This window comes from Sinocyclocheilus grahami, unplaced genomic scaffold (assembly GCF_001515645.1).
Source record: "Sinocyclocheilus grahami isolate Dianchi unplaced genomic scaffold, SAMN03320097.WGS_v1.1 scaffold12.1, whole genome shotgun sequence".
Lineage (NCBI taxonomy): Eukaryota > Metazoa > Chordata > Actinopteri > Cypriniformes > Cyprinidae > Sinocyclocheilus > Sinocyclocheilus grahami.
In genome coordinates this window covers 559,863-572,212 of record NW_015505191.1, presented here as the reverse complement: position 1 = coordinate 572,212, position 12,350 = coordinate 559,863, and the positions used below count along the sequence as shown (strand labels likewise).

The window sequence follows — 12,350 nt, the reverse complement described above, 5'->3', positions numbered from 1 at the left end:
CATACTCTTTGAGGAATTCGGACAGCGTGAGGTGTTGGAGGGAGTTGGCCAGCTCTGCGCTGGTCTCATCGTCAGCTGACTGAGCACGTCTACGAAACCTTAACTCCCTATAGAGGTACAGTACAGCACTCTGAGTGTTCATAGACACAACAGATACATACATTTACATTGGAATGTATCCACACTCCACACACACAGACTGTCTCTGGAGGGCACTACTGTGCTTTGCTGTAAAAAAAACATTAAGAAAAAACATACTGCAGGGAAATAAGTTGACAGATATGGATGATGATGATATATGAGCTGCAATATGACATACTGTATGTCAGTCACCAACTACTGCATGCATATCTATGTGTCCATTTACATGAATATTTTTGCTCATTAAACAAAAACAACACTATCCAATAGCATTCAATTTGGAAAGGTTAACACCTAAAAAAGGTGCCACGTCCTTCAAATCAACAGAAAGTATCTTGTCACCTGGCATCCATGTAGAATTGTTCTCAACAGTTTTATTCTCTGGTTAATACCTAACACTGGGATCAGTGGAGATGAAAGGTTGTCAGAGGTCTGCATTACCTTTTCTCTTGAGGCTGCTCTGATGTGCTGCAGGCACGATGTTCTGAGGAAAAGATAATTTTATCATTTAGATTGCTTCTGTCAAGACCACTTTTTAATGGCTTTTGAAACACTCATAAAGAAACATCTTCGAGAATTTACAATAGGTTTCCTTAAAGACTTTATAAACATTCATCTACAGACTGATGACACCATCCTTCCTTTCCAGCAACATCTTATCAAATAATGATGAAACCCCTTGAGGGTGAAGGCAGACGCACTGCAATTAGGCTTCCACAACCAGCAAGCAAAGCCATGGAGATTTGCAATCTCACACATACTGTACACACACCAGACCAGTGTTGTTATCGTTTACAAAAACTAAAACTATTAAAAACATTTTTTAAATAATTTAAACAAAACTGACATAAAATAAAATATAAATATGAGATGAAAATGTAAACTTAAAAAAATAGAACTGAAGTACCAAAATTACAAAAATATAAAAACAAAAGGCAATTGAAAAATTAATATATAAATAATAATAAAATAGCACACTATATATTACAAACACAAAAAAAACATCCATTTTCATAAATCACTTTCTCCCACAAACACAGAGTGCTTTCAGCAGCAGAAGTGTTGCGCTATGTTGTTAGTAGCGTGCGGTATAAGAGGTGGGTGAGCGAGTGAGCGGGTGAGCAGGCGTGGCCGTACTTACTAACAGGGTTGAGCAGAGACAGAGATTTAGACAGAGACAGTGCCTGTAGTAGAGACCTGCTCCCACTGTTGCTGGAGAGGGCGCCATCTACAGGACACAGCGGACATGACACTCACAACAGCCCGACACTATTCTACACATACATACTGTGCCGGTTTTGAATGGAAGAATTTGTATAAATTATGAAATATCATAGCAGAAAGAGCCAAAAATAGGTGATTTGATGATTGGATCCTCTATTAATGATGTCTGGATCATCAAGCAGCAGCACATTTTGGCTGTCTCTCAAAACCAAACATTCAAACATGCCTGTCCCTGCTAGACAATCCAACTTATGTGTGCAGCTGTGTTTTGGAACATGGTAGGTGGTTAGCTGGTCATAGCTGGTCATTAGCTGTTCTAAGTTCATCGTCGGCTGGACTACCAGCCGCAATGAACCAGCTTGACCATAAGAAGCTGGTCAGACGATGTAGAAGATGGATTGCTGATCCATGACGGTTTACAAGCTTCAGAATGGTTTAGTCCAGCTATCATGTACTAAATAACACGATTACAATCTTGAATTGGTGTTTCCAGCAGGGATGATGCCCAAATAAGCTGTCTACATTAGCTAGCTACTTGGTTTTGAGGATATATGTTAGTAGTGTGTGTCTATTCACTACAGTTTTGTTAGTAATCAAGTGTAAAGGCTATTATGTTCGGCTATTATGTTGGTGTGACCATAAATTATTTTACAGACATTAGAACTAGAAAGGAATATCGTCAGAGTTTTCCTATAAACATTAATAATCTACTTAACAGCCTTGGATGAATGGAATAGAACAGGCTTGATTATGCTACCAAATGAGATTCAGCACCATTAACTGCCACAGAAACGGGCAATTATTGGGAGATACTCCGACTCACTGGATGTTAATGAATGTAGATCATCCGAGGGCATTACAAACAAGCTAAATTTTGTAGTTACACCCTTTTTAAAGAGATGAAACAACTGATAAAAAAGGTGATCATGAGCTAAATACTGTAAATTTTAGCTTAATATCCATGAAACTGTAAGAAAATAGGCCTGTTTCACATTGCATATGTAAGCAGTGCACATTCAAGGCAGAATCGTGACTATAATAGCACTGTGTTCTGCTTTTCCACTGACAGCTCTAAAAAGAAAAAAAATCTGGGTTGCCACATTGGATATTATATTTAAGAAACTTATAAATCATTATTGGGAGTGTATGTGAACTTGATCATCATTAAATATAATATTTACTGGATTTACATCCAAATGGAAATTAATCTACACAGAACAGAACACAAACCCTACAACAATAAACCACAAATGGTCTGGATTTTGATTCACAGTGTCAAACAGGTCATATACTGTATAAATAAATGTTCTGATCTTGCTATAAAAAAACAAAACCAAAAGAAAATATTCAGTTTTCAGTGAATTACAAATCCTGTCATCCCTTAAAAGCTCATCATGCTTAAAACAGACTAGACAGGAAATACAAGAGATGTTATGACTATGCTCAGTCACTCTCAGCAATGAGAAAAAAACTAGTTTTTATCTCTAGTGATTATCTAGTTTTATTATAACCTGTATGTAAAAAAATGATCATCTACCCAAGCATCCTGATTGTTTGTTTTTTTCACATTAGACTTGACTTCCTGTCATCTGTCCCTGTAACACTAAACACTAACCTTGGCAAAAGCACACATCATTTGGGACATAACGCAAGTAAAGTGAGAGGTGGATGGTGAAAGGTGAGAGGATCTGACCCTGGTTGAGGTCAGTAGGTGGAGGGTTCGCATCCCTACTGAATCGTGGAGGCAGCAGGCTGATTTTGGGGGAGGTGTAGGAATATGAACGAAGACGGATGCCCTGCTCAATATCCTGAAAAAATAAATAATGAAAATTTCACTCAGTTTCCATCTCACAGTACTCAAAAATGTAGTAATGATGATCACGTGTATTATCTGTAGTCAGATATCTGTATTTGTGCAGTTTGCCTCACTGTTGAGAACAGGGAAAATAAGTGCGGTACCTTTGCAGGGGTGGGGTTACAGGCAGAGGAGGCGGAGTGAGAACGCGTGCAGGTAAGATCAGGGGCGGGCTTAAACATAATCCGATCATCTGCGCTGTTTTTGAGCTCAGGCTGTGGCTGGGGGAGGGGCTTCTTCATTAAAATGTCATCATCATCATCCTCCTCGCTGTCCATTTCCAAGGCCACCAGACTCGGGCTAAGAGAGAGGATTGGACTTCTAAAAATTCTCAACAACCACTGTGAGTAAGACGAGCATCACTTACGCTTTGTAAATAATTCATACATTTTGAACTATGCTGAAATCCCACAAAAAGGCAAATGTTTCTAAATCATGGAAACATTTTTCAAATTGATTGTGGGCTTATGCATAACAACTGCACTCCTGCTTTACAAGGCAAATGCATCCAGCAAACAGGGCCCGGTAACTTGTCAGTTTGCCCTGGGTTTGTTTTTTGTTTGTGTCTGGTTTCACATTTCTTCTACTGCAGAAGTTTTGCTTCAGAAAGAAAGTGGTGCCCAATACAGTACAAATTTGTTATTGTACACAAGTAAACAAAATGTCATTAAAATGTTTTCCAAACAGTGAAATTCATCCGACTGATGGGTCCATGCTCTCGGCAGCCAAGAATTCATTGCACAAAAACACATGTGGTCAGCACAAAGAAACAATGTTTATTCTACATGTAAGAGAACCTGCATTTAATGCATGAATTATTTTTTTATGTCATGCAACCTATCTATGTTGGCATGTGCCTGATGTGGCTACTTCAAGTATAAACTGAGGACATAAACTACTATTCAAAAGTTTGGGGTTGGTAATATTTCTGGAAAGAAACTGACACGTTTTTTTCAGCAAGAATGCATTTAGCTTCATCAAAAGTGTCATTAAAGACATTTATAATGCTACAAAAGATTTACATTTAAAATTAATGCTGTTCTTTTGAACTTTCAAAAACATAATAAAATACTTCCACAAAAACATTAAGCAGCACAACTGTTTTCAATATTGCTAATAATAACAAAATGTTTCTTGAGCACCAAATCAGCATATTAGAATGATTTCTGAAGGATCATGTGATACTGAAGACTGGAGTAATGGCTGCTGAAAATTAAGCAAATTAAATATATTTTGAAGAGTAATGTTTTTTCTGTATTTATGATCAAATACATGTAGCCTTGGTAAGCATAATATACTTTATTCAAAAACATAAAAAAAAAATCTCACCGACCCCAAACTTTCAAATGGTAGTGTATAAAGTGTACAGTGTCGAAATTAACTGACCGTCACAACAAAACATCAATGTTAGCATGCTTACCTTAGGTCACATGACTCTGTAGGTGAGCTTGAGCTGTTATATGTAAATTCAGCAGGTCGTGTGGCACGCATGAGTCTATCCAGCATCAGTCCCGCAGGAGAGGTGGAAGAGAAAGAATGAGAAGCATGTTGCCGTCCTCTCTGCCCTTCATCATCTTTAACAGCTGGAGGCATATCTACAGTCCCTGGTGACAAGACCCCCGTATCTGACATTCGCCACACACCACTATCTGTCCCAGAGCTGTCCTCTGTGACACCTGAAACAGCATACTTCATATCGAGATCATTGTCCTACATCAGAAGGGAACACAAAGAAATATCTGTACATGTGCAATATTTGTACATATACATATACAAATATATAAGTAGAAGAAATATTAAGTAACAAGAAGTAATACATTACATTTTTTAATAAAAAAAATGTCACTCTCATGGCATGATAAAAACCTGTATTACTTACTTTCTTTGAAAAAAAATTTAACCATTTTTGTCCATACAGTGAAAGTCAATGGGGTCCAAAACATTAGTGGTCCCCACTGACTTTCATTGCACATTTTTCAAAATATCTAAATGGAAAAAATGGAAATGGAAAATATCTGCTAAATGGAAGAAATAAAATCATACAGGTTTGGAAGGACATGAGGGCAAGTACAGTAAATTATGATGATTTTCATTTTTGGGTGAACTATCCCTTTAATAGTAAGACTCAATTAAAACGGTTCTTTTGCCACAGGGTTCTAAGAATATACACACAAAGCCTGACGTCTCATAAAACATAGCAGCATGTCTTTAATAATGTCAAACTTTGTGGCAACAGAAGAGTTGTGGTTTAAGATTCAGGCTACAACGTTCCAAGATCAAATAAAGACTTTCCCTAAGACTTTCACGGAGATCAATCACAGGATAAAGGCAGTAAATGAAGGGAGGAGATGGGATTTGGATGAAAAACGTTACAGCTGAGTGTCTGCAGATCTGGCATACTGAGTGAGCTGATTTGTAGAAGCAGCGATATGTGTGGCGTCTGACCTTAGCGGAGCCTCTGAGCATGGCTGTGAGCCTGACAGCAGCAGTGTCTGAGGAATGAAGGTGAAATGGAGTGCAGGAGCCAGGAGAGGAACACAGCTTCTCTGTCAAAACAAAACACGCTGTCAATGCAACTGGATGGAAATGCAGTGTCAGTGATATTTAAAAGTTAGCTAATAAAAACAATATTGTAAATATCAGCTGTCACTTTACAGGCTGCTGCCTTTGTTCAGTTTGGAAACGTTTGTGTGCATGTGTGTGCACAAGTGTTTTGACAATCTCTGAATGCCAAGATGGCAGAAGAAACCAGTAAATCAGAAAATAGCACAACAGCATGGTCTCTTTATGGCCATTAAATTTTCTGTTTCATTTTCAGGAATGCTTTCCTTTTGCACAGTTAACTCTACATGTCTCTGCATTTATACTGCCGTGAGATCCAACAAATACTTTTTTGAGAAATAAAGAAATACTTTTTTTAAATTCGTTATTTAACAGTAAAAAACTGCCCCAGAATTAGCTACAAATCTAAATGTTATCTGCTGCCCCTATTCAGCAAGGACACATTAAATTGATCAAAAGTGAGAGTAAAGAAATATAACATTATAAAAGATTTATATTTCAAATAAAGGCTGTTCATTTTTTAGCACCAAATCAGCATATTAGAATGATTTAAGAAGTATGATGTGACACTGAAGACTGGAGTAAAGATGCTGAAAATTAATTTCTAAAATAGATTGAGGAACTCAATGTGAGGGTTAATTAAGTGATTGATGGTTGTTCAGATCTATGCAATGCACATATTGCTGTAAACTTGGGATTTCACATTTTCATTCTCTTAAACTAATTATTTTCCTCACTTTCTCTCTTTCTGCAAACTTGTGTGAATGCGTGTGTTCATGTGTTAGATTAGTTTATATGTCTTAGATTTATCCAATAAAGCCTTATTTATATGGAAAAGAGAAGTATCTTGTGTTTTGTGCTCACAAGTTAATGTCTTAAACTGCCGATCTTGTTACTATGCTAATTAATAGTGTGTTCACTATATTTTGGATATAAATATCCATTGCAGAATTGCTGTCATACGGCTCGTTCACTGAATCGCTGGCCGTCTCAGTGATCAGCCGTAAAACAGTGATTCTGTCCTAATTCCCTTGCATATCAATGGTGGAGTTCCCTTTAAAATCTTAAATGATTCCCTTTGAGCTAAATTATTATTATTATTATTATTGACCTGTTTACCCTACAAGATTTATATTTCAAATAAAGGCTGTTCATTTTTTAGCACCAAATCAGCATATTAGAATGATTTAAGAAGTATGATGTGACACTGAAGACTGGAGTAAAGATGCTGAAAATTAATTTCTAAAATAGAAAACAGTGATTTTATATTTTATTAATATTTCACAATATTACTGTTTCAACAGTATTTTTAATTAAAACAAATGCAGCCTTGAGCATAAGAGACCTCTTTCGAGAGAAAAAAAAACCCAACCCCAAATGAATGGTATAATTTTGAATGGTATAATAGTGTATATTGTTTCTCACAGCAGACACTTTTAACAGACACTTATCCTTTCACTTTTACATCTTTATAGTTTCAAAGCAACTTAGAAATGAGAAATAAATCCAAGTGAGCAATTATTTAAGCAAATCTGCTACTAACTTAGATAACAGAGAACTCCATTAATAAATCCTAAACTATGAAGAAGAAACCGTTGAATAATAAATTATCTTCTGGGCACACACACACAAAATGTGTGGTCCCAATGCAGTCAAAGTGGTGCAGTGTGTAAAGAAAATAGAAGAAACAGACATTCAGCCTTTCTCACACACACTTGTAACGACCTTTACAGCTCTGTGCAGAAACACAAACTTACACATGTACCTATCCATTCACATGACAAAAACTTCCACTGACAATGTCAAACAAACACAAACACACCAACATTACATTTTCAAGGAAAAGATCTGTATATGCTGGCACATAATCAGTTGTGTGTCTTGGTAAAGATGATGTGTAAAAGTGAAAGTAAGATTCCAATAACTTGCAGGGGCACCCCGTAATGAAGGATGCATGTGAAGGCCTTCCAACAATAACGGAAAAACCAGATACTGACGTCAACTTCACAAACACACACACACACACACACACACAGAGACTTTATTCATTCAGATACTTGGTGAATCACACATATGCAGGAAACCCAAACACAGGGCTCATGTGTGCTGAATTCCCATCAACTCAAAAGCACATCTAAAACATCTGTAATACTAACACAATAACTGGATAATGCAGTTTGGCTTTCAAATGATTAACTATGACTCACTCATTTTGACCTTTGACAGGCAGTTTTCTTTTATCCTTCCTCTGACTACAGCATCTTCGGTCAGGATGACCATACACATTTTTGAGGTGAGATTTGAAAAACTAATACCAGCCGAATAACCACTGTAATGTCCTATCAAAAACATCTCACTGCAAGCCTGGCTTGAAAGTCCCATTGTACAGAACCAGAACCAGAACCAGCTATTTGAGCTCTGACTCATTGCTGAATTAAGCCTGTAAAGCTGCCCTGCACCACAGACCAGAAACAATGGACAAAAACACACAAACTAAAGTCATGTGAGACAATCAAAGGCTTTTAGGATGTGCATGTGTTCAGGCATTGTATTTGTGTGTCTTTGTTGCATGCATCATTCGTACAGACTATCTCTAGTTACCTGCTTTTGATGTCCGTCTCCGGATTCTCATCTTTGGGAAGGATGGCCATGAGTAGTTAAACGGAGAGTCTGAGTCAGAGTCCATGTTTTTAGTTTTCCTCAACTGCTCCGTTGTGTGAAACACATAACAGTAAAATCACCAAGGAGTTAGGCAGGAGTTCGAGAACACCTTTCTAAAAAATGCAGATTCCTCAGATAAGCGTTGAGGAGATGAGTCTGCGAGTGTTTGCGAGCGTATCGGAGAAGGTGGGCTCAGTCTCGACACTCTATACTCCCACTTTTTTGTTGCAGGCAGAGTCAGAACTCAAACTGGACCTGGGAGAGAGCACGACTGAGGGATTTTCAAATGAAGGTGTCTGTAGGAATCTGAAAGGTCAGCCAAGGTTTAGGAATCATTAACCATACACGCTAATAAAACCCCATGAGGTCCTGGGATGCAAAAGGACAAACACTACCTCTTACTCTTTGTAAACAAATAATACAACAAACTGCCATTTCACTGTGGAACAAATTACTATAATTATATTTTCATAAATTCATGATGCAAAGCAACCTAATTTGTAATGCAACTTCTCACAGGCAGGAATGAGTCATGTATAGCCTCAAAAACTGTAAAAGGGTGGGCCAAACTGATTTGCAACACACATTCATTAATTTTAATAACAATCCCAGAGTGGTGGCCCACAACATAATCTAGAACATGATCTCAAATTTATAAACAGCTTTCCAAATGAAAGACTCACTTCTGTGTTTAGATCACTTCAGAATTTTCCATCCAACATTTTGCTAGGAAATCTGTCCTGCAATATTATCTCCATTTAAAACATGACATTACTGAAAAAACTAAACTAGTTATGCTGAGCTGATAGTTAATGATAAATCTAAAAATATATATATCAGTAATATTATTGTAATTGTATATAATACAATATTAACTTATATTAACATAACATTGAAATTTAAACCGTGATCTGCAACAAAATAACAAATTGACACCAAACCAACCTCAAATCACAAAGTCAATCCTACAAAATCCAACTATATATATAAAAAATACCCTACTTAAAATCAACAGCACAAACCAAATCTGACACACTCAATTCACAAAATCAAACCCGCTAAAATGCAACAACACAAACTCAACAACACACATTACATCTAAAAAGCCAAGTCACCACCAGCCAGGAACTTTTAAAAAGCAGTATCACAGCCAGGTGTGTGTGTGTGTGTGTGTGTGTGTGTGTCTGAGACGAGATGGATTACTCTCTGCATGTGGTGGACATTCAGTCTCTGCTAGAGAACCACTCAGTGTGTGTATGCATCCATCCTTCAGCGGGAACATGTGCTCCAGTAATCCAAACACCAGGCTCATTCAGTTCACCAAAGGTCTCAAAAACCAACAAAAGTCTTTTATTTCACAGGTTAGGATTTTTTAAATGGTACCATCAGTGTGCTGCATGAGTTGCTTAGAAAATCCTCCTTATGAAGGCAGATCTCCTGATAGGTGAAGGTGAGCAAACAAAAATGTCAGATTTAGTTCCTTTTTTCTTATACCCTTTTGTACGTGTTCTTATTCCTTTATTTCTATGACAGCGGAATTGTCCATTCAGTTTAAATCGAGAGCTGCAAAAGGTTTGCTTCCAGTCAGCCTGCTCTTTTCTGTGGACTGTGACTGTTTCAGTCTCTCATGAAATCTGGGCTCCAACCCCAGCTCTCTCCTCCCTCCAGAGTTGTTAGTGGCTAACCGTTTGTGTGTGAGAGACTGAGTTTGTGTTTTAAAATGAGAAATATGGGAATGATAGTTCAGTATAGCTCAAATTATGAGAATGGGTTGCATACTGTATGCGAGTATGAATGAATAAATGTCTAAATATAGTCAATCATTAAAAATATATTTTTATAATCATTATCATGGGTAAGTACCACTTCTTTTCAAAAGTTATGGGCAAAAAAAATTAAAAATCAAGATATTTGCATATTTTGTGTAGTGCAATTTGCTCATTTTAATCCAATTTTGATCAAATTTAATTTAATTAATTTAAACTGACAATCCTCATGCATAATACTTTCCAACGTCTTCTTTCTTTAAATACCAAAATGTAAAAAAGTCATGAGATTACTCCCAATTAAAACCTAAAGTAGTCTTTTTTTCTAGGTTTAACCAAACAAACTCCAAATCTGTCCAAAGACCCCAATAACTTACTAAACATAGACCTGTTTGGGAATCATTTTGCTTTGTGAACAAGGTAACTGGGAGAAATCGGTGAAAGCATCTGTATTAGGATGAGGAACACGTTCTGTGGAATGGGCTAAAGTTTAAAGCATCATCTTAAATGTCAGCTTTTGTGCAAGTTCAAAAATCTAAGCTTGTTAACATTCCTGCCTCCACTTTACAGTTGAAACTGTGAATGTGCATGTCTGTGTGAAAGGGTGGTTGGGTTAAAGGGGCCAAAGCCATTGCAAAAGAAATGAGTTACACCTTGAGTCCTCCTTGCTGAACTACAAATCTCCCTATCTTCCTCCCAAAAAAAAACCCTAATAAATAAATAAAATATATTTAATTAATAAATTGTAGTTTTTGAACCAAGGGCAGCAGACCCTTGAGAGCAATAGCAGCACCTGCGATCCAGAAGGCACTTTTCCCCTTGAGCAAAAACATGAAACTATTCAATGAATACTGAACTGAAGGTCTGCACAATTTCATTTAGATGGTAATGTTCAGTTGCCAGTGCCTGCTACTTTGTAATTGTACTTGTAATACACTGAGAGTATGTTTAAAAACACAAGACGTCTGTTTTGAATGAACACGATTTTGCGCTAACCAAAAATAATCCTTTTAAATTAAAGTGAAAAACAGATGCAATAAGTTCATCAGTCCATATTCAATAAGCCCCTCTCATGCATGCAACACAAAGCAACAGCAGTCAACATCAAATTTACTTGTTGATGTTTACATATAAGAACTTCATAGGCAGAGGTGGGTAGTAACAAAGTACATTTACTCCATTACAATTACTTGAGTAAATGTTTTTGAGTAAAGAGTACATATGAAAGTGGGTACTTTTACTTTAACTTCGCTACACTGGGTGATGTTCCTCTCGTTACTTAATCTTAATGCAATACATGTTAAGAAACGTGCAGTTTATTCCAAGCGTGCTGTCTTTTATTTCCCGGGGCATGCCCCATTCGCGAATAAATCACTATTTTGAGATGATTCTGTTCAAGGCCTTGATCAAACATGTTGGCAAAGTGGTCTGAATTGGTTCATGAATCAGTCTGAATGATTTGTTCATCTACACTCAATTTAAACGAAACCTGCAAATGCTACTGCTTGTCTGCGTTAAAGATCTTTATTAGTTGAACACCTGCAATGAATGATTCCACAGGTATGCATTCGATTTAATTTCATAGAAGTAATACTTTGTAGTAGTGGTTACTAGGGGCCCTATCATACACTTGGCGCAATGCGGCGCCAGGCGCGACCAGAGGCGGACAAAGTACTCAACTCCATCACTTGAGTGAAAGTACAGATACTGCTGGTCAAATATTACTCCATTACAAGTAAAAGTTGTAAAGACAGATTTTTACTTAAGTGCAAGTACAGAAGTACTTGCTTTTAAAAGTACTTAAGTACCAAAAGTAAATTTCCCTTTTTATGTCAACGCACTGTTTTATTATTGTTGTTTGTAATACTTACAATACTTCTGAAGCAACTTAGAATGCATTACACCTGCTGAATACACTGACTAGCTTGTAGTATATTTGGAATAAAGAGCTTTTAGAATGTTAAAACCCTATGGGGAAAAAACAAAACAAAAAACATTATTTAACACCCCTACACCCCCACAAAAGCAGGATGGTAGTGATCTCACACAGCTCTGACAGTGTGTGCACACATCTATGTGTAACCATTCATCCACATTTGAACAGAGTGGACAGTGAAATCCTGTAAATACAGAGTGATAAG

The 12,350-nt window shown here is 37.0% G+C and overlaps 1 protein-coding gene across 6 annotated transcripts in view; it reads right to left on the bottom strand.

The window, feature by feature from the left end:
• Nucleotides 1-12,350, bottom strand: part of LOC107596821 (rho guanine nucleotide exchange factor 28-like) — a 71,881-nt gene that overhangs the window by 26,033 nt on the left and 33,498 nt on the right. For 3 of the 6 annotated variants that reach the window (XM_016287670.1, XM_016287685.1, XM_016287677.1), the window contains exons 10-16: nt 5,666-5,766; nt 4,641-4,930; nt 3,325-3,520; nt 3,059-3,173; nt 1,283-1,369; nt 583-625; nt 6-107 (exon numbers count right to left, since the gene is read on the bottom strand). In XM_016287670.1, the coding sequence (XP_016143156.1) occupies nt 6-107; nt 583-625; nt 1,283-1,369; nt 3,059-3,173; nt 3,325-3,520; nt 4,641-4,930; nt 5,666-5,766 (934 nt within the window). The remainder of the gene's footprint in view (nt 1-5; nt 108-582; nt 626-1,282; nt 1,370-3,058; nt 3,174-3,324; nt 3,521-4,640; nt 4,931-5,665; nt 5,767-12,350) is intronic. The other 3 variants (XM_016287700.1, XM_016287692.1, XM_016287707.1) reach the window with 3 other exon arrangements.